The 25691-nt window shown below is 37.2% G+C and overlaps 1 protein-coding gene across 18 annotated transcripts in view; it reads left to right on the forward strand.

The window, feature by feature from the left end:
* CAMK2D (calcium/calmodulin dependent protein kinase II delta) overlaps positions 1–25001 on the forward strand; it is a 299891-nt gene extending 274890 nt beyond the window's left edge. For 9 of the 18 annotated variants that reach the window (XM_043870839.1, XM_043870833.1, XM_043870835.1 and 6 more), the window contains 5 exons: positions 14325–14400; positions 17755–17849; positions 19782–20010; positions 21711–21806; positions 22951–25001. In XM_043870839.1, the coding sequence (XP_043726774.1) occupies positions 14325–14400; positions 17755–17849; positions 19782–20010; positions 21711–21777 (467 nt within the window). In that variant the 3' untranslated portion in view covers positions 21778–21806; positions 22951–25001. Of the gene's footprint in view, positions 1–14324; positions 14401–17754; positions 17850–19781; positions 20054–21710; positions 21807–22950 lie in introns of all 18 variants that reach the window. The other 9 variants (XM_043870845.1, XM_043870837.1, XM_043870844.1 and 6 more) reach the window with 2 other exon arrangements.
* Positions 25002–25691: the final 690 nt, after the last annotated feature.

Consider the following 25691-nt stretch of genomic DNA (forward strand, 5'->3'; position numbering starts at 1 on the left):
AGTTTTTTTTTTTAAAAAGATCATTGAACACCTACTATGTACTGGATATGACAGACTAGGCTGAGGCTAAAAGAAGGCTTACCTTTTCCCTCAAGGAGTTATCAGTCATCTAGTACATTGTTTAATGAAATTATATCTGCTAATGCATTTCCCTAATGAATGGCTGTTTTTGCATTCAAATTTTATCCTATGTTAAAGAATATTTCTTCCAAGATACATGAATAAGATGTTTGTCCTTAACGCTTAGTGAATTAGGTAGTCTGTCTTTATTTCTTTTGATATTTAGTAGTGTAACGTTTTTTCATTGGTCAGTGTTGTTAAATTTGCCAGTGCATCATATGAAAAGTAGCATCATATTTAGTACAAAAAGAGTTTTAGTTATAGGTATTGGGGGATTTTTTGGTCTCCTCAGTTTTGCTTTTACACACAGTCTATCATATCAGCAATTCCTGTTGGCTTGGCAGTCAGTCATTCCTATTGATTTTCCTGTTTGTCAAACCAGTATACACTCTGTTCTTTTTTTTTTTCTTTAATTGACTACTGCTCACTAGATCCATTTCCATCACCCTGGTCCACAAAAGCATCAACATCGTTTGCCTACATTATTGACATGACTTCTTAGCCAGTCAGCCTGTTTTGGTATTACCTTCTGTGGTCAGTTCACAAGATAATAGTCAAAGAGATGCTTTTAAAGTATGTCAGATCATGTCTTGTTTCTGGTTTGTATTCTCTAGTGGCTACTAATACAATTAGCATGGATTATAGTACCCTCAGAGATCAGGACCTCTTCCAATCATACCTGTCTTTACCATCTGACTTCATCTCCTATTATGTCTCAGGAACTCTATCCTGACTCATAGCTAGCAGGTTGCTGCCTCAGGGCCTTTGCACTTGCCATTTCCTGCCTGATATGTCCTGATACAGATTCCATGTTCTTGCTGCCTCTTCTCTTTTTTTAGTTTCTGATCAAATGTTAAAGCCTCTCAGATCTTCCTAGATGACCCTAATTTTAAACTGCTACCCTCCAAATCCAGTGTTCTCATTCTCCTTCTCTGCTTTCCTCCTTTCCTAAATGTATCATTATCTGGCTCTTTTCCCCTATTGGGATGTAGAGCAGAGACTTTTGACTGTTTTGTCCATATCTTTAGCCACAGTATCTAGACCAGTGTTTGGCAATGATAGGAATAATAAGTATTTAATTGAAGAAGGAAGGAAACATGATGGAAATCAACTATGCCATGTCCTAATAGCCACTAAAAATACTAGAATGCTCTAAAAGTTAGGATCACATCCCAACTTTTTTATTTTCATAGACTTTTGTCTACATGTTCCCTGCCTCTACCCCATAATTTAGGAACTAAAAATACAGAAAATGAAAATTGAAAAAGTAAGTCACAGGATCCTCTTTCCTGTTTGGACGGAGCAGGCACTTTGGTGTCGAATATAGTAGGTTTGAATTACACCCCAGCCCTTTATCAGCTAAGCAATCCAGCTGCCCGTGTAAACCTCTCTGAGTCACACTGTGTACAGTGGTGATAATGATGTCTCAATACTTAACCATTTTTTACCTTCAAAAGTGGTAATTTAATATGGTTCAAACCTAACAATGATAATAATATCAAAACATGGCCATGTTGACTAGAGCAGATATTTATTAAATGCCTGACCCATGATAGTCAACAAAATTAATTACATTATTTCTGGCCATTCCTTGCTGTGAATACATGACATAAGCACAGAAGTTCACTATTAAGAGTCTATCAATCTAAAGGGATCTGTGTTTTTTATTGTAGCTTCAGTGTTTCTATATTGTTAGTCATTTATTTTGATAAGTGGGTAAACATCTGTAAATGTTAAGACCCACAATATAGAATCCAGCCAGTCTCTATATATAAGCAAACATAGAAGCTGTCCTAGTACAGAAAATAAATTCATTTTGGGGTTAAAACAAAGCCAAAATTTTTAAAAAGCTTTTATTAAGGTAACAATATTAACTTGTCATGAATTTTACACAGATTATTTTAATTCACCATTTTTTGCCTCCATGATACCATATGCTGCTGCTGCTGCTAAGTCGCTTCAGTCGTGTCCAACTCTGTGCAACCCCATAGACGGCAGCCCACCAGGCTCCCCCGTCCCTGGGATTCTCCAGGCAAGAACACTGGAGTGGGTTGCTATTTCCTTCTCCAATGCATGAAAGTGAAAAGTGAAAGTGAAGTTGCTCAGTCGTGTCCGACTCTTTGCGACCCATGGACTGTAGCCCTCCAGGCTCCTCTGTCCATGGGAGTTTCCAGGCAAGGGTACTGGAGTGGGGTGCCATTATATAGTAGGCACTTAATAAGTTAATGAATTAATTATGAGGTTTTTATATTAAGTTAATTTTGTTTTAAACTCTTAAAAATTTTGAGAGACATATTTTGTTTTTAATTAAACAGAAGATATTTTAAGTAAAGACTCCATCTTCCCTCATTTAAAGTGTTTTATCCCTGAATGTTTTCAGGTGTTTTGAAAAATTGGCTTATTCTGAGTGTGTCTTGATTATCCCTGATGAGAATAAAAGAAGAGTATGTAGACTGATTGTTTTTGACAAAAGTAAAATACATTTTAAAAGGAGCCTACCTATGCCAAATTACTTCTCAAGCAAACTCTCTCGAGAACTATAACATAAAATATCCCTCTTAGAGACTGATTACCCAAGTCATTGATTCCTCAGAGAGAAGCAAACCATCATGACAGAAGTTAGCAGCTTAAGTGTAGTGATCTATTATTTTTTGGTTCATGAAATAATTCATTACAGGATTATTGGTGTCTTTGTTAACATCACTACATGTGGTTATTTACACTATATCTGAAGCAAAACACAGACGGCAAATGTTAGAAGAGAATTTTAGATTTATGGGCAAGTTTGAGAAATCGACAAAAACCCATCATCACTATGTGTTTTCAGATTTTGAAAGAAAGAAATTCTGCTCCAAACTGTCATTTGTTTTCAATTTGAGCTTGAAAATGTTTTCAGCTGGGGGAAATAACTTGCTGTGGTGATATCTATTTTGAGTACAGAGTATTTTTACTCTCCACTTAGCCTACTTTACTGAGAATTACAGTATTCTAACCAAAGATATTATTATATAGAGTTAAGTGAAAAAAAGTAAAGATATTGCTAAAGAATTACCTCTGAAAAGATTAACAGTCTTCAATGACAGAAAAGATAGCTTACTTCAAGGAGACTCCTATAATTTTTTTTAGAGATTTTGTGACCAGTGTAGAAACAGTGTGAGCATATGAGACTGTGTTTTTAAATCTCTCTTCAAGAAATAGAAGCTCTTCATCTATAACCTTTATCAGTTAAAAAAAAGACCACGTTGGAGCTTAGGAATGTTATTTTTAGTTGATTTTTAACGGAGTGTCATTTCTTTCCAACGTTGTAATCTTCCTACTGTATAGCATGTGTACACACCCCCTCTTGTGTTGGGTCTCCTCCCCATGTAGGCAGCCACAAAGCCCTGCGTAGTTCCCCGAGCTGTGCAGTGGGTTCTCCTTAGTTACCCATTTTATCCATCGTGTCAGTGGTGCATATGTGTCAGTCCTGGCCTCCCAGTTCATCCCACTCACTTCCCCCTTGGTGTCCACACATGTGTTCTCTGTGTCTGGGTCTCTATTTATGTGTTGCAGGTAAGATCATCTACACCATTCTTCTAGATTTCAACGTGCTTAGTCCCTCAGTGATGTCTCCTTGCAACCCCATGGACCTTAGCCGTATATATGCATTATAATACACGATACTTGTTTTTCTTTTTCTGGCTCACTTCAGTCTGTGACTGTCTCTAGATCCATGTACATTTCTGCAAATGACCCAGTTTTGCTCCTTTTTCAATGGCTGAGTAATATTCCTTTGTATATATGTACCACATCTTCTTTATTCATGCTTCTGCTGATGGACATTTAGGTTGCTCCCATGTCCTGACTATTGTAAATAGTGCTGCAGTGAACATTGGGTTTTGTGTGTCTTTTTGATTTTGGCTTTCTCTGGGTATATGCCCAGAAGTGTGGTTGCTGGGTCATATGGTAATTCTATTTTTAGTTTGTAAGGAACCTCCATACAGTTCTCCATTGTGACTGTATCAATTTACATTCATACCAGCAGTGCAAGAGGGTTCCCTTTTCCCCATACCCTCTCTAGCATCTATTGTTTGTAGATTTCTTTAATGGTGGCTATTCTGATGGGTGTGAGGTGATACTTTATGGTAGTTTTGATTAGCATTTCTCTAATAATTAGTGATATTGACCATCTTTTCATGTGTCTGTTGGCTATCTTTAGGTCGTCTTTGGAGAAATGTCTCTTTAGATCTTCTATTTTTTGATTGGGTTTGTTTGTTTTATTGAGCTACATGACCCATTTGTATATTTTAGAGATTAATTCTTCGTCAGTTGCTTTATTTGCAAATATTATCTCCCATTCTGAGGCTTATCTTTTTATCTTGTTTATGGTTTCCCTTGCTTTGCAAAAGCTTTTAAGTTTTATTAGGTCCTGTTTGTTACTTTTTATTTTTATTTTCATTACTCTAGGAGGTGGGTCAAAAAAGATCCTGCTGTGATTTATGTCAGAGAGTGTTCTGCCTATATTTTCCTCTAAGAATTTTATAATGTCTGGCCTTACATTCACTTCCTTAATACATTTTGAATTTATTTTTTACTTCTCTGGTGACTCAGACGGTAAAGTGTCTGCCTTTAATGCGGGAGACCGGGGTTCAATCTCTGGGTCGGGAAGATCTCTTGGAGAAGGAAATAGCAACCCACTCCAGTATTCTTGCCTGGAAAATCCCATGGACAGAGGAGCCTAGTAGGCTACAGTCTATGGGGTCGCAGAGTCCGACACGACTTCTTTCACTTTACTTTCACTTTATAGTGTTAGGGAGTGTTCTAATTTCATTCTTTTACATATCGCTGTTCAGTTTTCCTAGCACCACTTATTGAAGAGGATGTCTTTTCTCCATTGTATGTGCTTGCCTCCTTTGTCATAGATTAGGTGGCTACAGGTGCCTGAATTTATCTCTGAGCTTTATATCCTGGTCCATTGGTCTATATTTCTGTTTTTGTGCCAGTACCATACTGTCTTTATTAATGCTGTTTAAATACATGAATAGTTAATAAAAATGAAATGTGCATTTTGTTATGGAGGATAAAACAAATAAAACATTTGTTTGGGATAAATATTCAAGACCCTGTATCTGAGTATTAAGGTCTTTAGAGTCTAAGATTCTAGTACAACTTGATTTTTCTAACATGAGCATGCTGTGAACTATTGAAGAATTCCTCTTTGATGGTTTGTGAAGTGTTGTATATAATCTGTCTATGCAAGTGCTAAAGATAACCTTTATAGGCATTCCCAGTGGTCTGTCCCCCTGGAATTTCCAAGTTTCTATGTGTGGACTGTTAATTATTCATCAAATAACCTAAATGGTGTCTTTGATGAATGTTCTTCTTTTAATTCAACAAATAAAAAACAGTGTTTCATATTCACAAATATGTATTTACTATAAATTACATTTTACCATCATTTACATTTATAATACATCCTAGAATAAATAAAAAGTCATATGTTGTTAGTTCAGAGATATGTGATTCATAAATGTAATTCTTACTGTACTCACATTGATTAAAACAAGAATAATTTTACTGGTCCCATAAAATATGACCAAGATATTCCAATAAGTATTTGTTGACTGGATAAATAATGTGTAACCTAAAAGCTGAGAGTTATGGTTTGTTTGAGGACCTTACTAAGGACTATAGTCTGGGAGGCAACCTCTCATAGTGCTGAGGAACTGCTCTCAAGAAGTAAGCAAGGAGGAAAGGTAGCTAGTTTTTGCTGGAAAAGTAAGAGAAGTGTGGTGGAACATCGAGAGATTACTACTAACCATAAAAAAACCCAGACATCTCAAGTTAATAATTTTAGTGCTTTTCTCTGTATGGGAAGATGCAGGAGTCTGAACTTGGTGAAATTCCCCTTTTGATATGCATCTCCATTATCTAGGGTCAGTGTTCTGGTGTTTTCCATCCTGAATTCCCCTCAGAGTACACCATGAGGGGTGGCTACAGTGGCTGATGGCTTGACGGCAGCAACATTACTTAACAGTACTTTACTGAAATGACAGGCAACATTTTGGGTCCACATATTTGAAATGAATTCTCTAAGCTGAATTTTGAGCATTGTACTTCAGAGCTGAACTGGTGACATAGTTCAGTGTGAGGTATCACTTTAGTAAAAAAACCATTAAGCATGAGGACTCATTTACGAGCCTCTGGTCTGATAGGCTATTTTTACCCTCCCAAATTAAGTTTTGAAAAAATGTAGCAACTAACCATGGACATGACTGTTGGTCCTCAGAGTCTCATAACTGCTCTCTGTCAAATGCCCGGGGACTTCAGAATTACAAGAACTCACATCATTTTGTGAATGTGTGTGTATGTGTTTGTGTGTGTGTGGTGAAAATGAGAAGTTATTTTCTCCCAAACCTAAGTATGTCTTGCAAGTTGTGATAAGCCATTATAAGTTTACCCAGGCTGACTACTGCTGTGCCTTTTCAGTCTATGGTGTGGCATCTCAGAAGGCTATAAAAACCTTTAGAGCATCAGTTAAGGCATCTAGGCACATATGCTACGTTGGGCCTTAGCCTTTGGATCTACAGTGTAATTGACAAACTTGTTTTTTAGTATAACTGACATATTGAGTCTGTTATTTTCCCATAATTTTCCAAATTGAAAAAAATTGTTTAAGTATATTATTTGTTCCATTACCTTTTTTCATTAGTTCCCTAATTTACTGTTGATTGTAGATGCTCTGGGTCTTTTAAAAATGTATGGGTAGGACTGGGTTCTATGACATGTTCTGTGAATTGGCCTCTTTTCTTTCCACCACACTAGACGTGATCTGCCCTTACAATTCCCATTCATTGCTTCGGGAAGCATGAATTGGATAATGATAGACTTTGCAATGAAAGCTGCTGAAGATGAGAAATTTTCAGCAAGAAAGTGTAGGATTACAATGACAGCAGATGTGCTGAGTTTTCTTGGGTGGTAGTAAAATCTGCTGAGTTATCTTGTCAGTCTTGTCAAGGGGAATGGGTCAAAATGAGATGATTATTTTACACAAGAAAGTACAGTGCTGTTCCTAAAGTATTTGTGTAATCTGTACAGTGGTGAGTGAGAAAACTGCTTAGTTTCAACTTCGTTGAGGCAACGCTGGGGCGAGCAGTGCTGAAATATGATTAGGGACTTGTGTGAACCTGGGAATACAGGGAACAGACCTTTAAAAATGTCACATGGGGCTCAGTAAACGTCACAGAGTGACACACTTTATACCGTAACTATATTAGCCTGTGCTGTGCTGTCGCTTCAGTCCTGTCCGACTCTCTGCGACCCCATGGATGTAGTCCCCAGGCTCCTCCATTCATGGGGTTCTCCAGGCAAGAAGACTGGAGTGGGCTGCCATCCCCTCCTCCAGATCTTCCCAACCCAGGGATAGAACCCAGGTCTCTCGCATTGCAGGTGGATTCTTTACTAGCTTAGTTCTTTCTCAAAAACATCCAAAGATAATCATGCTTCAATTAATTTTGATGGATCTTTTTGTTTGGTTGGTTTTTATTTTTGCCTTTTGAAAAATGAAAAAAGATATAAGATGGTTCTGTAACACAGAGGATTGTGTCTTAAGTTCCTCCTGCATTCTTGATGCAAGGGAGCACTCAGGAATCTACCAATTGAATTATTCAGGAAGATGTAGTTATAAATAAACTTGTCTAAGAATATAGCGAATTCTTTTCCACTGAACTCAGTGTTTGTGTGAACTAATTTTATACTTTTTATAAAAGAATAAGTTATTTAAAAGAAGATTAATTAATTATAAGCTAAGCAACAACAGTAGAAATCATTGAAAAATATACCTATCCTCATGGCTGCACAGAATTTTAACCCTTCTCAGTATTTGACACTGCTGCATATTCATACTGAAGGACAGAGAATTAGCAGGTTAACCTTAACTTTTGACCTGTTTTGGCTAATACCATGTAAAATTGATTGGAGGGGTTAGTTGGAATCGTTATAGTTCCAAGATTTAGGGAAAGCTGTATTTCCTTCATGACAATACAACCCCTCAAAGAATTTTTTTTAAAAAAGGCTAAAAAGAACTTTCCCCATATTTAAAAATCCTCTCATTGTCTTTTTTGTAAATCTGATTTTTTCTTTTGACACAGTAGTTTTGACTGTCACCTTATTTAGTTCTGCAGTGGAAGAAAGAAATACCTCTAGAAAATGCTTAATATTTCTCTTGTTATGCAGGTATATAAGCCTGATACTTAAAGACTACAATTTTAATCTTAAGTCTAAGCAGTTGACATGAATCTTTGAACCAGTTTCTTAAAATCTTTTTCCCCATGTCGTCAACTCTTAACTGGAAGTGGTGTGACACCAATCTTATTAATAAAACATCTTGATATTTAAAATACCCAATGGTATTCATAATGTTGTCCTATTTCTAGCTTCTGTAGGTCAGCTGGGGGTGGCAGAACAGTTACCCAGTTACTTAAATGTGGATGCACTGAATTTTCTCATCAGCAAACGTTCTATTTGATCTCATATAGCTTCTTTAGACTCTGAAACGTGTATGTAAGCCATTTTTAATGAAAATCCTTATAAAAACTTCACAAATACTTTAATCTTTTTTAGAAAGTAGTAAATTTTTTTCATCTTCAGATTTAGACTTATCTTAGGAATGACACAGCCATATTTTGTAACCCAATAATATTGTCACAAACCTTTAAAAATATCTAAACATATTTTCACTTACACCAAATGATTTCACTGCCATACATTTCTGTTTTTAAATATTCATTAATCATTTATTATCATGCCATAGCAATGTAACAGGACTAATAGTACTTCTTCCCCAATTAACAATTTATACTTTGAAACTAAGAGTAGTTTTTTATAGAGCACAGTACATAGATGATTTGAATAATTTATTTTATCTTTTAAATCTTGAGGACCTCCAGCAATATTTCAGCAATTAAAGCTGAAATATTGATGTTATTGAACAGGTGATTTTTGGGTAAGTGAGCTACTTGAAAGCAATCTTGAATAGAAATTTGGTAATTGCCAGGTGTTATATTTGAATAAAATATTATAAATTATTAAACCAATCAACTCCAGAATCTTTGACTTTGATTTTAAAAGCCAAAATAATGGAAATTACTGTCCCAACTGTTAATAATATATGAAACTGCTGCTGCAGATGCTGCTAAGTCACTTCAGTCATGTCCGACTCTGTGTGATCCCATAGACGGCAGCCCACCAGGCTCCCCCGTCCCTGGGATTCTCCAAAAACACTGGAGTGGGTATATGAAACTAGTGAAATAAAAAAAAAACAGTGACTAAGAAACAAGCTGTTAATTGCACAGGAAACTCCAAACATAGCTGAGTTCAGAGGTGTAAAACTACCAAGAGCATGAGAATGATCCTAATTTGTATATTTGCCTAAGATAGTAACTATTCCCAACCATCATCTTTGTTAATGGCAGCATGGAAAAAGACAAACCATGGGGCACCCAATTTTTTTGAATTGGTGTAATAATTAATTACAACTCTGGCCCAGTAATTGTCAGTCACCTTGCCAGAGAAAGTGCAAAGGCATTTAGGTGGTGCATTTAAGTTTATGATTTCAAAATATTGAATTAGGCACTGTGGGTTGGAAAGGAAAATAGATTAGCGAATTAAACAGCAGACAACACCTCAGCCAAATAAAGTTCCAGTCCTGGCACAGCTTTTGAATTTGTTGGATGACTTGAACAAGTCACTCAACCCCGTGTCCTTCAAGTCTCTGGCAGGCAAGTACCCAGTAACTCTGTGAATGTAGAAGTAGTAGTTAAACAGAACAAATATTTGTTCAATTTGTTATAGTTGATTTACAGTGTTGTGTTAATTTCTGTTGTACACCAAAGTGATTCAGTTATAATGCGTATACATTCTTTTTCCTGTTCCTTTTCATATAGTTTATCAGAGGATGTTGAATATAGTTCCCTGTGTTATACAGTAGGACCTTGTTGTTTATCCATTCTATATGTAGCAGCTTGCATCTGTCAGTCCCAAGCTCCTAATCCATCCCTCCTCCCCGCCTTGCCAACCACAGGTCTGTTCTCTATGTCTGTGAGTCTGTTTCTGTCTCATAGGTAAGCTCATTTGTGTCGTATTTTAGATTTCACATATAAATGATATCATGTGGCATTTGTCTTTCTGACTTCACGTTGTGTGAGAATCTCTAGGTCCATCCATGTTGCTGCAGATGGCATTATTGTGTCCTTTTTATGGCTGAGTAGTATTCCATTGGTATACACTGTGTGTGTATCTATACATACACACACATATATACACATGGGCTTCCCTGGTTTAGATTTTACAAGGCTTAATAGTCCCTCTTTAGATATTTATTCTGGATAAGAAATGATGGTTGGTTGTACCAGAGTGATGGGAAGAAAAGAAGTGGATTAATGTGTAAGGCCTTTAAAAGGCAAACGCAATATGGCTTGAACTACTGGATTGGGAGAGGTGGGATGAAGGAATCAAAAATGACTCTTAGGTTTCTTTCTGGCTTGTGTAAATGAATGATGTTGCCATTCACCAGGATGAGGTCCCTGGAAGAGCAAATAGGTTTGTGGTGACAGAAATTCATATGCTCAGTTTAGGGTATGTTGGGTTCAAGATGCATTTGAGATATCCAAATGGAGATTCCAAAGTAGGTGCTGACTTACAGACCTAGAGGAAGAGTCTAGAAGTAACAATCTGGGAGTCATGGGATATTCAGCAATTTAAAGCGCTGGTATAGACAGAACTGTAGGGATAACAGTATATGGTAAGAGGGCTTCAGACTGTGCCTTTTAAAAGGAATTGAAACATTTGAAGTCCATGTGGCAAATGTGAGTGAGATGCTGTGATCAAATGATTAAGAAAAGCTGGGAGAAGTGAAAAAAGAGGAGTATTTCAAGATGGTGTAAAGGAGTAATCAGCAAACTCTGTGGCTTTGGGCAGTACCTGTACTCCCGACTTCTTTGTTAACCAGAGGAGTACCATCTGTCTGCGTATCAGAGGGAACTGCCATGATGCTCAGATCTCATACTGCTTGAGAAATGTTGAAATCTATCAGTTATTTTATCATATAATCACTCTCAGTTCCCAGGGATGTTTTTTTTGTTTTGTCTTTGTTTTGTTTTGTTTTAAATACTTGGACCGTTCACACTCTTATCTTACTCTTCCAGGCTTCTTTAGAACAATAAAGAGCCAAAAAATATGAATTGGAACATGATGCTATTTGCAGTTCTTTTGCAGAATTGCATGGGATGTGATTGTACTCAGGATCTGGAATATTTCTCTCATTTGCTTTTCTCTCCTGCCTTTTCCCTAGGAACCTTGAAATCTCCTTTAGGACCTGTGGGTATATAGGCTTGAGCACCTCAATTCTGTCAATAAAACTATTCAGTAATCAGTTCCCTGTGATTAAATGGTTAGCCACAAGGTAGAAGCCTCGGGTATTCAGGGAACACCTTACTGGTACACTCTTCCCACACCTTTAGTGTAGGGACACATCACAGATCTCCCCACTTGGACTTCCATAGTGGCCATCACTTACTCTCAGGGAGAGGGAGGGCTAGAGGAGAATGGCCCTCCCCACAGAACAGAGGCACTGAGGCACTTCACCCAGCGATCATCCCTCAGCCTCACTGTGGAGGAGAGGAGACCTGGCTAGTACCAAACCCTTCATCTTCCTCTAAGTCACTGTGGCAACCATTCCAACCACAACAGACTACTGTATACAAATGATTCATCCCCAGCCTCCTGCTTTCCTTTAAAGAGTCAGCTGTCATGTGCTGCCCTGACTCACTCGCCTTTGCTCCAGGGAAATCAGCACTCTAAAGATTCCTGAGTTCCAGGCCCCTCCCAAGCCAAGAGCAGCACAGAGGCATCCTGGCCACCTCCCATCTGCCGTCCTGCCAGCTCCAGCACCACTGTCTCTGAACATAAGAACTAAGAAGGCAATTTGTGTCACTTTGATTATGCAGGATGAAGATTAAGCCAGTTGTAGGGATGCCAACTGTTGAAGAGCTAGTGAGTATTTGCACAGTAGTTCAGAGTGAGACATGGCCACGCAAACCCCGTGTTTCTAATACCATACTATGCTTGTGAAGGAATCCAGAGACTTTCAGAGAGTGACTCTGAACTTCTCACACTGTGTAAACTAACTTGGCCTAATGAAGCTCTTCAAAGGGCAGTGATCTTACGTCCATTTGTTGTATTTGTTGTTGTTCTAAAAAATTGACATTGTTTTCTAAACTATAGTTTTTAATGATTAGCCACCCAGTGTCTTAGGGAATCTATTAGTTTTAAATGAGGGTTTAATACAAGGAGTAAGTTTTCATAGTCACATTTTCCTAATTTCATTTTCTGAGCTCCCCACACCAGTGTCCTGTATGTTCTGGAATCGGGTCAGCTGTCATGCCTTTTTGCCAAATGTTCACACTGCTGAGGCCAGAGACAGATGAATCACGTATTGCCTAAATAAATTTAAGCTAGAATGTGCCGCTGGCACCGTCCGTGTCACAGAATTTTCCCTGACACTCCTCCTGTCAGTATGTTTTCATATTTGCTATACTATAGCTATTCATTCATCAAAAGAGCATGGGCAAGAAATGTTTTAAGTGTGTATAGGAACTAAGAAACTCTTATTTTGGAATCTACCCTATATGGTGATTATTTTTTTTATACTATCAACCTTGACATTGTTAGTAACCATTTTATCAAGAAACCATATTTTATAAGGTAGTCTCATATAGTCTCAATGAAGTCAGTTTTTACAGAACATTTATTTTAAAGAAGGAATATTTAAACCTAGATAACCTGGAGTTTTGAAAGTGAGTATAAACATTTAAGTTTGTGGTTAAGAATGTACTTTAAAAAGATCAGATTCATTAAAAATGCAAACTGGTTGCCTTTAATCAGTAAGAACTAAAACCAGACTTCAGTTTTTTCTATGATGAACAGCAGCCTTATTACCTCACTATAGTAGAGTGGAAATAACTTTGTGATTACCCTCAGTGTATTTCCAGTGATTTAAGGAAGTACCACAATGTTCTTAAAATTTAATGAAATTTAATTTTTAAAATATTTCATGCTTTTATTTCATTAGCAAGAGAATAATGTTCTGAAATCAGGAAAAGGTTTTCAACATCACTTGGCCAAATTCACAAACTTATTGAGCATCTGTTTTATTAAAAAGACATTGGATAAAGCTTTTTAGAGGATACAAAGAAATAACATGTTCTTTGCCCACAGGGAGCTTTTAATCTAACTAGGAAGACATTAGAGATTCAACCAAGTTTAGTAACAATTTACAACAATAATTTAACTAAAGAAATTGTCATGGTATATAGTATATCCTTAATTGCCAAATAATACAAAGTAGGCTTTCCAAAAAGGAAAAGAACACTTGAGGCAGATGAAATAAGTGGAATTTGAGCCAAGTCAACTATTTTAACAATTTTACCAGTTGTGGGCTAGGAATAGAAGCAAATAATGTTTGATGTCAGTGTTGACAGCTTACAGGAAGACTTCTAGCTCCATCCATAGCATTAATTCATACATTGTTTTTCCAATTTACAGTTTACGCAAGGCCATTTATCTACATATGATAGCAGTTACAGTGTTAGCATCCCCTTTCATAGAGTTAGTTGAGCTAAACAGTAAAATAATAATTTTATATAAATTAAATGTCTCAATGCATTTCAGCAATACTATGAAGAAAGATGTATTAGTAACGTGATACTTTAAGACTGTCTTTTTAAATAACACAGTTGTTAATGGTAAGAGAAAAATGTTCATAAACTCAATCATGTTGAGATAAAGGTAATAAAAACTAATTAGTAAAAAAATACAGCCTTGACCTTCCAGGTGAATGTCGTTTTCTAACAAAGGGGATGTAGTGGTGCTTCCCCAACATGAACCTGTTCACTCAGGGGTCCTGTTACAGTCACACTGTGAGTCTCTAGGTCTGAAGTAGGACCTGAGAACAGCTTCCTACTGTTTCTGCCAGGCTCTCAGAACAAGGACCTAACATTGATCTGGGAGCTCTGGGCAGCAAGATTGTAGAGAGGAAAACACCATGATTCTGAGAGGGCTGTGTCTTAAATGGGTAGTACCCTGTTTGAGGAAAATAGTATCATTAGAATAATCTTATATGGCTTCTACCCTTTATTTCTCACCCAACTCTCTGTCTTTGCCTTTAGCACGAAAGCAAGAGATTATCAAAGTCACTGAACAACTGATCGAAGCTATCAACAATGGGGACTTTGAAGCTTACACGTGAGTGGAGGCACATTTATTCTGCTTTCATGCATATGACTAAGTGTTTTCTGTATGAATGCATTCTTCAGTGTACCTGAACTCATGTATATTCAACCCAGGTTTGATACAGTAGGTAGGTCTGATACCTTCATTTCAAGGTATAAATGACTTAAGTGCCCCAGGAGAGAAGCAAGTGTAGTTAAGATTGCAGAGAGAGATTAGACTTCTGACAGGAAAAGTGGGGATTTCTTTATCAGAGCTCATCTCCATGTGAGAGAAGGCTTTGCAAGCAGAGCAGTCCATGAGGTTAAAAACAAAAGAACAGGAAAGCACAGAGAAAGTGCATCTGGGTTTAGGGGTGTTTTCCCTCACATTCTGCAGAGGTGATGGGACAGAGAGAAATCAGGAGGCAACATCCAGTACAGCTGAACTTTATCTTCATCTCATAGAAATGAGAAAGTAAAATTATTGGGCTACCTAGAGAGAGAACGTACCTATTTTAATTTTTTGAAGCCAAAATAAAACTAACAAAATATTTGTAAAATGTACCTAAAATTAATTTATATTGAGACAATAAGATTGGAAAGTGGAAAAATAGGTAAAGGACCTGAACTGACCATTATCAAAAGAGGAAATACAAATGACAAACTAATGAGACCATCTTGATGCCCACTAATCAAGGGCAAGTCTGAATGTAGGAGGTTCTCTGCCCCTCAGATGAGCAGGGATAAAACCCCTGCTGACCACAGAGGGCAGCAGACTGCAGGACCCCAGTGGCTTGCCCTCTGCCTGACGGGGTATGATGGGGACACTTCCATGGTGGTGGCAGCAGCTGGGGCTTGGGTCACAATTAGTTATTATACACCAGAAAAGTTATAAAGGTCCAGATTACTGCTTTAACCCTGTATTTCTAGCTATAAAAATTTAACAGGGGCATGGATTTTGAATTTTAAACAGGGACAAAAATTGTGAACAAAAGATACTGCCTCTGGGAGATGAAACTGTGGGGGGTTTTCTTCTTTCCAAGTTTTATATATTTTTTATCAGTTACAAATAGATAAATATAAAGTATGGAAGACAGTAACTGAATATAAGAACTAAATTAATCCCAGGACTGCCTCTTATAAATTTAATGTGTGTGCAAACATGAGTATATACATATGTGTGTGTGTGTGTATCAGTTCTTTAACATGACCTAGTAAGAATATATTTAGAATGAAAGAAATAGTAAGAATTGGAGTTTTAAAAAATACTGTTTATTGTTAAAGAGTTGTTTAGAATCCTGAACCATAGGACCAGCTCTCTTTTATTCTTTTGGTTGATATAACTTTGTTAGACCCATATGATTCATCAAACATAATACACTTTAAAAAATATGTCAATAGCTTTCCCCTGTGGAATGGTGGAGTTTGTCGGCCAGGCCAAAGTGGCGAAATATAGCACTTGCTATATTCTCAGACACTTTAAAATAGGGTGTTTTAAATAATTCAGTTCCTCAGCTCACTAATTCCTTTTCCTGTCTTCTGGCTTGGTTTTGTATACTCAGGCCCAGTAGTTAACCCAGAGCACCTCCCATTTAGGGGTGGTAGGAGGTATCGGTAAAGTTGTCAGCTGGTCTTCAGAACACCTGTTTGGAGCATGCACCCCCATAGGTCAAGGAGCAGTTTGTGACTCTCTTATTAACCCAAAGCCTGTGATAGGAGAGAGAGAGAGACATACATTACTTACTTACATAGAAACAGAGAGAAAGAACACATTAATAGGTTTTCAACTATGTTGACTCAATGGTTGGGTAAAAAGATCCATCATAGCACAGTGATCCTCAGATGATTTTGGCCCTGATATCAAGTAGTAAAAAATTTTGATTCACTAATGTTGACAACCAAAAGTCTATTTATAGAGAAAGTAATAGCCCCTGGCAGAAAACAAGTCCTGTTACCATGGGAACACTGTTCTTGCCATTTTGCTTCTTAGAGATTATATATATTTAACTTTGAGCTTTAATACCTGCCCACCAGGAAGTCTGAGTGTTTAAAGTTTAAAATCTCTACCCACTCCCACCCTATCCGCACCTGAGGGTTTCTTTACCACAATGAATAAACCACTGTGATATCTTGCGTTAAAGCGTATTTTCTACTTTAAAAGTATTCTTTAAAAAAATCAGTTCCAAAATTCCATGAACTGTACTTTTAAGAACCATAATGATCTTTTTAAAACTTGTATTCTTGTTAAAAACGTTTTAACTTTTCGTCTCCCACATGGGGAATTTCTGTAGGAAATTAGATGAAGCCTCACCAAATTAACGGTCCAAAATCCTTCAGTATGCATTCTTTTATCTAAGTTTGTGAACTACTAAATTCCTCAAATCCAGATTTTAGGCGCCTTCTCTGAGACGCCTACTCTGATCACACAGTACCGAGAAGTGTTTTCTCTGCTGTTTCCACGGGACTTACAGAGACCCCATCCTCAGCGCATCTGCCGGCTGTCACATCACTCCCCAGCCGGACTCCGGCATGGTCTTTGCCGCCCTGTATGCCTAGCCCTCTCCACATACCTGGAAAACTCTTACTCCAGAAAGTGAAACTCAGATTTTTCTCTCTTAAATCTTTCCTATCTCACAGATAATATCTGAGTTTTGGGCACTTTGTGTTTATTTCCAGTCCAGTATTAATTGTTGTTTGTTTCAAAGAATATCTGCTACATAGGAGGTATTTAACAAATTCTTTGCTGAATTTTTTCAAGAAAGCCCTTTGGCTTTCCCTGAATATTTAACATTTTTTTTTTCTTGAATCATGATTCTAGGATTAAAAAGTAAACTAATGTGCATCTGAATCTCACAATTATAAAAGTTAATTAAGCTTGTATTTAAAGTTTAAGTCTTGAGGACATTGCCAGAAAATGTAAGATGTGACACTTACCTTCACATCAGTCTAAATGACCGTTCACATGAATGTAGATAGTATCAGATTATTCCAAAAATATTTAATTTCCAAGGCAAAGTTTATTTTATAGGACTTAGCATTTCAAAAATAAACTTATAACAACTAGAAAACTAGGGAATTATAAAAACTGGGGAAAGCCTAGAGAATTCCCCTTGCAAATTAAAAATTAGAAATGTTTCGAAGGAAACTCCTAAAGCATTGTAGATTATCAGCTGCTGGAACTGGTTGTATTATCTTGTCCTTATCTGAGGTCACTGCAGTTCTTTTTTAGGGTTTTCTCTTCAACCCACCCTGTGAAGGCCTGTGATAGAAACTTTATGTTTGCAGTGTTTTTTAAGACTTTCCTTCAGTGACTGTTTGATAAATTAGAAATGGATATGTGTGGAACAATAGAATACATTAACTCATTATTTTATTTTTTTTCGTACAGAAAAATCTGTGACCCAGGCCTTACTGCTTTTGAACCCGAAGCTTTGGGTAATTTAGTGGAAGGGATGGACTTTCATCGATTCTACTTTGAAAATGGTACGTTTACTTGAATATCATGCCTTTTCCAGCTTCTCTGAATTTCTCCAGAATTTCTAGATTCTTTGGCTCCTTCCTGCAGTGAGCATTCTTTCTTTAGTCCAGCATCCCACATCATAATTTTGTAATTTGAAATAAAAAACCACAATAGCCGTAAGCTTTGGTATGTTTTGAAAAATACCTAATTTTATATAAAAAGTGATGGTGATTAAATACACCCCATAGAAGTCCCAGTAAATGTATAATATAAGCTGTGAAATGAGTTATCAAAAAGTATAAATACTTAAAAATTTATTAATTTTTAATTACATTATTAAAAATTTAATAATTAATTTCAGGTTTTCAAAACATTGTTTATATGAAAAAATAAGAGAAATTACAGCATGCCAGAATATTTGCCATAGAGAAGAGTGCTTTCAAGAATAATAATTAGTGCTCATTTTCAAGGTAAAAATGTATATGAACATGAGTAATGAGGTAAATATTTCAATTCAGAGTACAAGAATTTTAATGGTATCAGATGAAATGGCCACATTTCAGAGAAAGTGATAAAAGAAACTCCTGCAGAAATCCTTCAGGTCACCAAAAAAAGTATAAAATAGAAGTTCCTCTTATCCTTCTCCCAAAGGCATTAGGTATAAGGTGTTTGCATGATGCAGGGAGTAAATTCACCTTTTGCAATGAAATTTTTATGAATTAAAGAGGAATCATAGTAATGATTCGGATAATCAGGTTTACATCCAGTAATTATAAGCATTGACAAGAATATTTGCATTGGCATGCATTTTTACATTCGATGAATTGCTTTTTCTTATATGCAATAGATATTTGCAAGGAAACAAAGATAATTATGTGGTAAACTGGCCTTAACAAAACTTCAATAGATGTTCTTATATTCTCTGTTTCATGCTGTGATTGACAGCATGTCATAATGTTTTCTTCAACAGACTAGCTTGATACCACCTCATCTGTAGTAAAATAATGAACCCATGAATATTGTAACCTACCTCAGCATAACACTGCACTTCATTACTCTCCATAAATACATATTCATAATAATGGGATATTGTTTTTTATTGGCCTGTAGCAGTAAGGAATTAATTCAGACCTTTCCTGGGAATGAAGGATATGTTTGGATAACAGGTAAAAACAGTTCTGCCTGTTTTAGTGATCAAAGAGTAGCATGAGTCAATATCTGCACTAAATCTTCATCTCTCTCAGTCACTGAACAGTCAGAATAAATAGATGTTGTCAAAACAACAAAGGCTGGAGCCTAGTGAGGACTGCTCAATCAAAGGAGAGAGCTAGAGGATCAGAATCAGGGTATATGGCCAACACCAAATTTTGGATTTTTACTGGCTAACCATAATTGGACTACTAGAATGGACTGTACTAAATAAAGGAGCCACTACTGGATGAGATGCGGAAACTGATTCACCCTATGGCCAGCCTATTTAGAAGATAGCCATCTCCATGCTTAAGACATGATGTATTTCCCTTGCCCCATGTACTTTACCAACTAGCAAAAAAGAAAAAACAAAAACAAGTGAACCAGCCCACAGGATATCCTGTCAACTGTCCCCGCAGTTCCTTTACTGGAAAAAACGAAACTGCTCCGTGCACCTGGGCTAGCCCTTCTCCACCTCTGTCCATTTGATGGCTTGTTCCTAACCACTTCCCATTATAATTACGTCTCTCCAGCTTTTTCACCCAAAGTTTGAGTGGCGTACAATTTAACCACAAAGAAAATAATGGCTATATCTACTTCTGCTTTTTCTTTATACTTTGCACAGTACAGGCACTCAATTATTTGCAATAATGAATAGTTGAATGAATGAATGATATTCTATTTATTGGTCCCAAGTGAAGTTATTATTGGTTTCGGTTTACTTTGCATAGAAACTAAGTTCTCTTTTCCATATTCTCTTTCAGCTTTGTCCAAAAGCAATAAACCCATCCACACCATCATCCTGAACCCTCACGTACACCTGGTGGGCGATGATGCTGCCTGCATCGCATACATTAGGCTCACCCAGTACATGGATGGCAGTGGGATGCCGAAAACGATGCAGTCGGAAGAGACACGTGTGTGGCACCGCCGGGACGGGAAGTGGCAGAACGTTCATTTTCATCGCTCGGGGTCGCCAACAGTGCCCATCAAGTAAATATTTCCAGCTGTCAGCTTCCTTGTTAATACGCCCATGGTCAGCGCCTGTTCCTTATTCCATTGTTAATAGCCTGGCATCTGTTATTTAATGCTAGTGATTAGTTATACTGGTGGGAATCCATGTTTCATAAGAATCAGTCTATAATTCTCTGGAAAGATCAGACTAGCTATTTGTTGGTTGAAACTTGCCCTAGAAAGTATACAGTCATTTTAGATATGGTTAAATCAGGGAGAATTCATGTAATAAGGTAAACAATTTATACAACTTCATTGTCACATATTGGCAAAGGAAGGGGATGTGGAAGGAAAAAATTTCTAAAATGGCCAAAACAGTCAAGCGTCTTTACTCAAAGATTCCTCACACATAGTTTCAACCAGTCTTGGATCAAAAAGTTTCAAAAAGCAGAACTTAAATTTGCCTTGCAGGTAAATGATTTACATAGCATTTACCTTGTATTATCTATTACAAGTAATCTGTAGAGATTATTTAAAGTACATGAGAGGATGTGTGCAGGTTGTATGAAATTCTACACCATTTTATATAAGGGACTTGTGCATCTGCAGATTTTGGTATCTTTGGGGGCTCTGAAACCAATCTGCTACAGATACTGTGGGGCAACTGTATCGTATAAGGAGCTTCATTTCATAGATTTTTCTACTGGTGCTCTATTAAAGATATTAGGAGAAACTTATGAAACATAGCATTTAAAATGCAAGTATTAAATATTTCAGCACCTTTCTCACTATACCACTCTACCTCAAAGGTCATGTTTGCTCTTCCAGTCAGTAGCTAGACATTTATATCATCTAGGTGCTTACCTTGTGCCAGATAAAACACAAGATGAAAGACATTATGTTATATCACCAATACCAAAGAAAAAACTAAAAGTTCATAATCAACTTCAGAGTACAGGGAATGGATAACCCATGCAGCAAACTGCTTATAACAAGTTGGAAGTATACTTTGTAGAGAAGACAGAATTTTGAGCAATCTTAAGTGAGGAGTGGAATTTGGAAAAATAGAACAAAGGGAACACAGCCCAAGTTGAAGGAGCATCATGAGGAAAAGCGCAGCATCAGCCATTAGCTCCCTGTGGTACAGGACTGTGGGTCCAGAAGGCTGCCTGCAGTTGGCAAAAAGGGGAATTACAGTTGTGTTGAGAAAGTGTAGTGAGATGAGGACAAGGCGTGTTCAGGTTCAGTAGAAGTTCAGCCAGCTGCTGACCTCATTTCAGATTCTCTCCTGTTCGTATCTGGGGGCCTTGGGATGGGTAGTCACAACCAAACAAACAGCCATTCAATGCACTCCAGAGAATCAAAATGTCTTAGTTTAATAATGTCCTACCACAGTGGTTTTCAAATGGCCTTCTGTTTAGCCTTACTATGTATCACTGTTGGATTTGTCAAAAGTGGGTCAAGAAGGAAAAAAAAGAAAGGCTGAAATTCACTCCCCCCCCCAAAAAAAAAAATAGAGAGAAATGTAACAATAATGAAGATGCCTATCTTTGTGCATTTCTGTGTTTTTTACCCCAAAGAGGTACAGTACCAATTGCCAACTACTACAAAAGGGATTACATTCATTCAGTACTAGGAGGTTAGGTTTTTCTACAATTCCCTGCAGTGTTTATGGATAGAGCCTGCTTGAGAAAATTTCATTTTATGCCAGGTGGCTTAAGTGAGGCTTCTCTTAATAGGCCACCTTGTATTCCAAATGGGAAAGAAAACTTCTCAGGAAGCACCTCTTTGTGGCAAAACATCTAAGGCCTGAAAACCATTCACATATGGGTCTTGTAAGTAACATCCTGCTCCGTGATACTTTGTGATTGGAGCTAACGACTGAAAAGCTGCATGGCTGTTTTTCCTCTCTTTGAGGATATTTTCTTGCATTATAGTCAATGGAAACCATAAAAGGTCTTTGAAAATCAGTAGCATTTCTGCATGAGCTCTTGAGTCTAACGTTTGGCAACATTGTGTAGCATAACCCTTATTTTCAAGGTAATAAGTGCTGAAAAGACCCTACCTTCAGCATACAGATCATGGCATTTCAAATATTGTGGAGTTCTCATGTCAAAAGACAATTCTACCTGGGTCAATTCAGACAACTCTCAATTATCCAGATCTAATTTACATCCGGCTCCAGGATCCTTTGATGTCTGTTTTTCAAGAGGTTATAGTTCCTGTCCTGCACTTAGCTAAGGTTAATAAGTAGATTAATTTGCTGTGCCTGGCCAAGTTTAATGGTATTTGACCACAAGGAGGAAGTCAGGCTGAAATTTAGAACTCACGAAGTGAGTAATTCCAGAGGATAATTGAAAGTTGACTGTAGTTAAATTCATGCCTGTGTTGTTTAAGATTGGCTTCTTACCTTGGATTGAAAGGATTCAGATACGTGTGGCAGCATTGTGAATTTGTTCCCCATTCAAAGCACTGAACTTTGTCCAAGCTTGGAAGAAATAGTGCTCCCAGCTGTTGGTTTAAAGAAAGAAGACCTCTGGTTAAATAATAATCATCCCACATTCCCTATTCTTGAGGCTGTAAAACTGACTTCTAGGGTGGACATCCAGAAGAGTCTAAGAATAGTGACAAAAGCTAAAAGGTGAACTTAAACTTTTAGTCTCTTTCAACTAAATAATACAATTCATTTATTAATTTATCTGGTAAGCATGAATGCTTAAATTGTATATTTAATCATGTGATTGCAGCCTGAGTATTTTTAGCTTTGCTCTGTGTGAACAAATTGACAGATTAATGCAGGAAATCAGTATTGTCTAACATCATTCATTTTCTCTCTTAACGGCCACAAGCAAAGATCTCTTATACATAGTATTTTCAGTCTATTACTTAGCTATAAAAATTGTAGCTTCGCCTCATCTTTGGCAAAGCAATCTGATAATACTTCATAAAACAGTTTATGTCTCCCCTCTCTCTTTGCAGCTAAACATCAACAGTGCCACTTCTGCAATTCTCTGTTCTCAAGGCACCTGGATGGTAACACTGAGCCGTCCTCTCCTCCTCTTCATGCATGTTTCCGAGTGCATGAAGTTGTGAAGGTCCTCTGTGTAATGCCTATGTGATGCATCATCTTGTCATAGATTCCTTCCTATACATTGTTTACACTTCAACTATGGGGATGTTCCATGCAAACTTCAATCATTGTTGGCAAACAATAGGGGGAGGTCAGCAAAAAAAAAAAAATTCCACAATATTCCCAAGTACAATCTAGTCATCCAATTTCTCTGTTTATGCCAAGACTTAACAGACTTCAGAGTTAACATTCTCTGAATGACAGTTTGTAAGAGAAAAGTAAATTTTTAAAAACTCTTTGCTGTTCATCTGTTTTAGCTTGTTTAACAAAAAAAGGCAAAAAACAAAAAATTACCTTCAGTTTCCTAGTGTGATCCTGGCTGCAATGGATGATTTTTCACTGAAAGCTGTGTTGCTGTTAGACAAAGTGGGTTGGATCATTCATGAATGTGGAAGTGAGAATTAGTGGGTTTTGCTACTATCTGAAGTCCTGTCTTTTTTGGTCAAACTACATAAACTGGAAAAACTCACATCACTGACAAGTTTGATCACTTTAGGGTATACGCGCACTGTTCTGGTGAAATTTGCTGAATTGAATTTTTTTGTTCCTTTCTCAAATCTGTGCTTTTTAATTTTTTCTCCATTTTATCCTATTTCTTTTAACACTTTGTTTGCTTCCTTTTGTACCTTTTTTTTCATGCTTTACTTTTTCCTCCCCCCTGTTTAGTAGTGTGAGAAAAGTGAAATATGCATAATGAAGGTAAAATAAAAACTGAGGCCTCTTGGAGGTGGCTGGACTCACACTTTGAGCATCTTCAGGGCCCACAGAGATGAGGTCAAGAAGAGCTCAAAGGTTTGTAATTCTGCTCTAATTTGGACGTAGGGATCCTAACTAAGCTGGAGGTATTAGAACTGTTTAAACTTAGAGGAAAGCAAGTAGGTTCCTCCCGTACCTGGAGCGCGTCCTCCTGCGTGGAGCGGTTGCCGGGCAGCACCCAGCTGGTCGTGGATCTGGATTTTGTGCAGAGGCACTTTCTTCTGCCTCGCCCCTCCTGCGTGATCACTGGCTAGGCTTCGGAAGTTCAGAGGATGGAGAACACTGCAGGCCTGTCTGAGTGTTTTGAACTCTTATCTCTGTGACTCATGGTTTTGTAGCTACTCTCAAGTGTCGGAGTAAAATTACTTCCCTTCTAGGAGTTAGGATTTTCCTGCTTAAAACAAAGAAAAGGGAAACGTCCCTGTTTTCTTTGTGCTTCTCATTTTCCCTTTATTCAGTTCCTGTGGGGCTTTTTCTCCTCCCGAAATGCTTTATAGTGCACGGTCTCTTCACCAACCTTATTTTAACAGCAGTAATTCACAATCCTCAGAAGCCTATTTTTAAAGCAGAGCAAAAAAAAAAAAAAAATTAAAAAAAAAAAACCCTCCCTCTTTTCTCTCATTTCACATTTCTGTGTTGATTACTAATCACCTTAGATATTGTTACTAGTGGATGTATGGTAGATGGATTGAAGCTTTTCTGATAATTATTACACGATTTAAAACAATATATATTTAAATATATACAGTAAATGTATTGAGCCATGTTAACCTGCCAATGAGATCTGTGAAAAAGTAATGGCCTCATTTTTCCCTTTTTAATTTCTTTTACCTTTTTGTGAAATGGCTATACGTGGCATACATGTATTTTAGAAAAATATTAGGTATAGAGTTTTGGTTGTTTTTTTTTTTTACACTTTTAGCATGTGGTGTTGAAGTATTACTGTAGATCAAGTTTGTCTTCCACACTATGATGTGAGGAAATTGTGATTTGTTCTCTCCACCACAATGGAATTACACATTTATTATCTTCTCTCATTTTGAAACACTGCAGTTTACCATGGGACACTGTATATATTTCTTGCCATAATGGTAAATGACTAATTGATATATTTAAGAGTTAATAAATTTGTGATTTCTGCTGACAGTGTGTTCACTTTTATTTCTTCAGGGATACTCTATTTATGCATGTGTGAGGCAGGCTAGTGCCAACAGCCACACATCCTATATTATTACAGAATTCACCTTTGACATTAAGATGAAGTTGTTGAACTGAGCTCCCCTCTAAGAATGAACTTGGTGATAATGACAATTTACTGTGTTATTTGTGTGCACAAAATAACAGTCTCTCCTAGGAAAGTTTTTCTGAAAACAAAGCACTTGACACAAGAGCCCTAAAAATTTCTGAACATGCCTTCCTCCTAATGGCCGCTAGCTCGCTTCCACTTTTCATGCAAATCTGACATCTGACTGTATAACACTTCTGGATCATCATTGCCAATACTCAGGCAAGCACCTCTTCTCCTGTTACTCCAACTTAAATTTGAGTGTACATCAGTACTGAGCTTTGTTCAGCTTATTAAAAGCCCTCCCACGCAAGGTTTGCTTCTAACCTAGAATATTCTTCCCCTACTTTTTCAACATAATTCATACTCGTTCTTTGAAATTCAATTTAGAATAACATCCCCTCCAGCAACCCTCCCTAGACCATGCTGTAAGCTCGCTCGCTCTCAATACTTGCATAAGAGTTAGTGTTCACCTCTCCTGCCAACCACCTTGGTTTTGGAAATACATCTTTGTGTCTTATCTATAGGCAAGAACTGTGTGTTTCTGTC

Source organism: Cervus elaphus, chromosome 17 (genome assembly GCF_910594005.1).
Source record: "Cervus elaphus chromosome 17, mCerEla1.1, whole genome shotgun sequence".
Classification (NCBI taxonomy): Eukaryota; Metazoa; Chordata; class Mammalia; order Artiodactyla; family Cervidae; genus Cervus; species Cervus elaphus.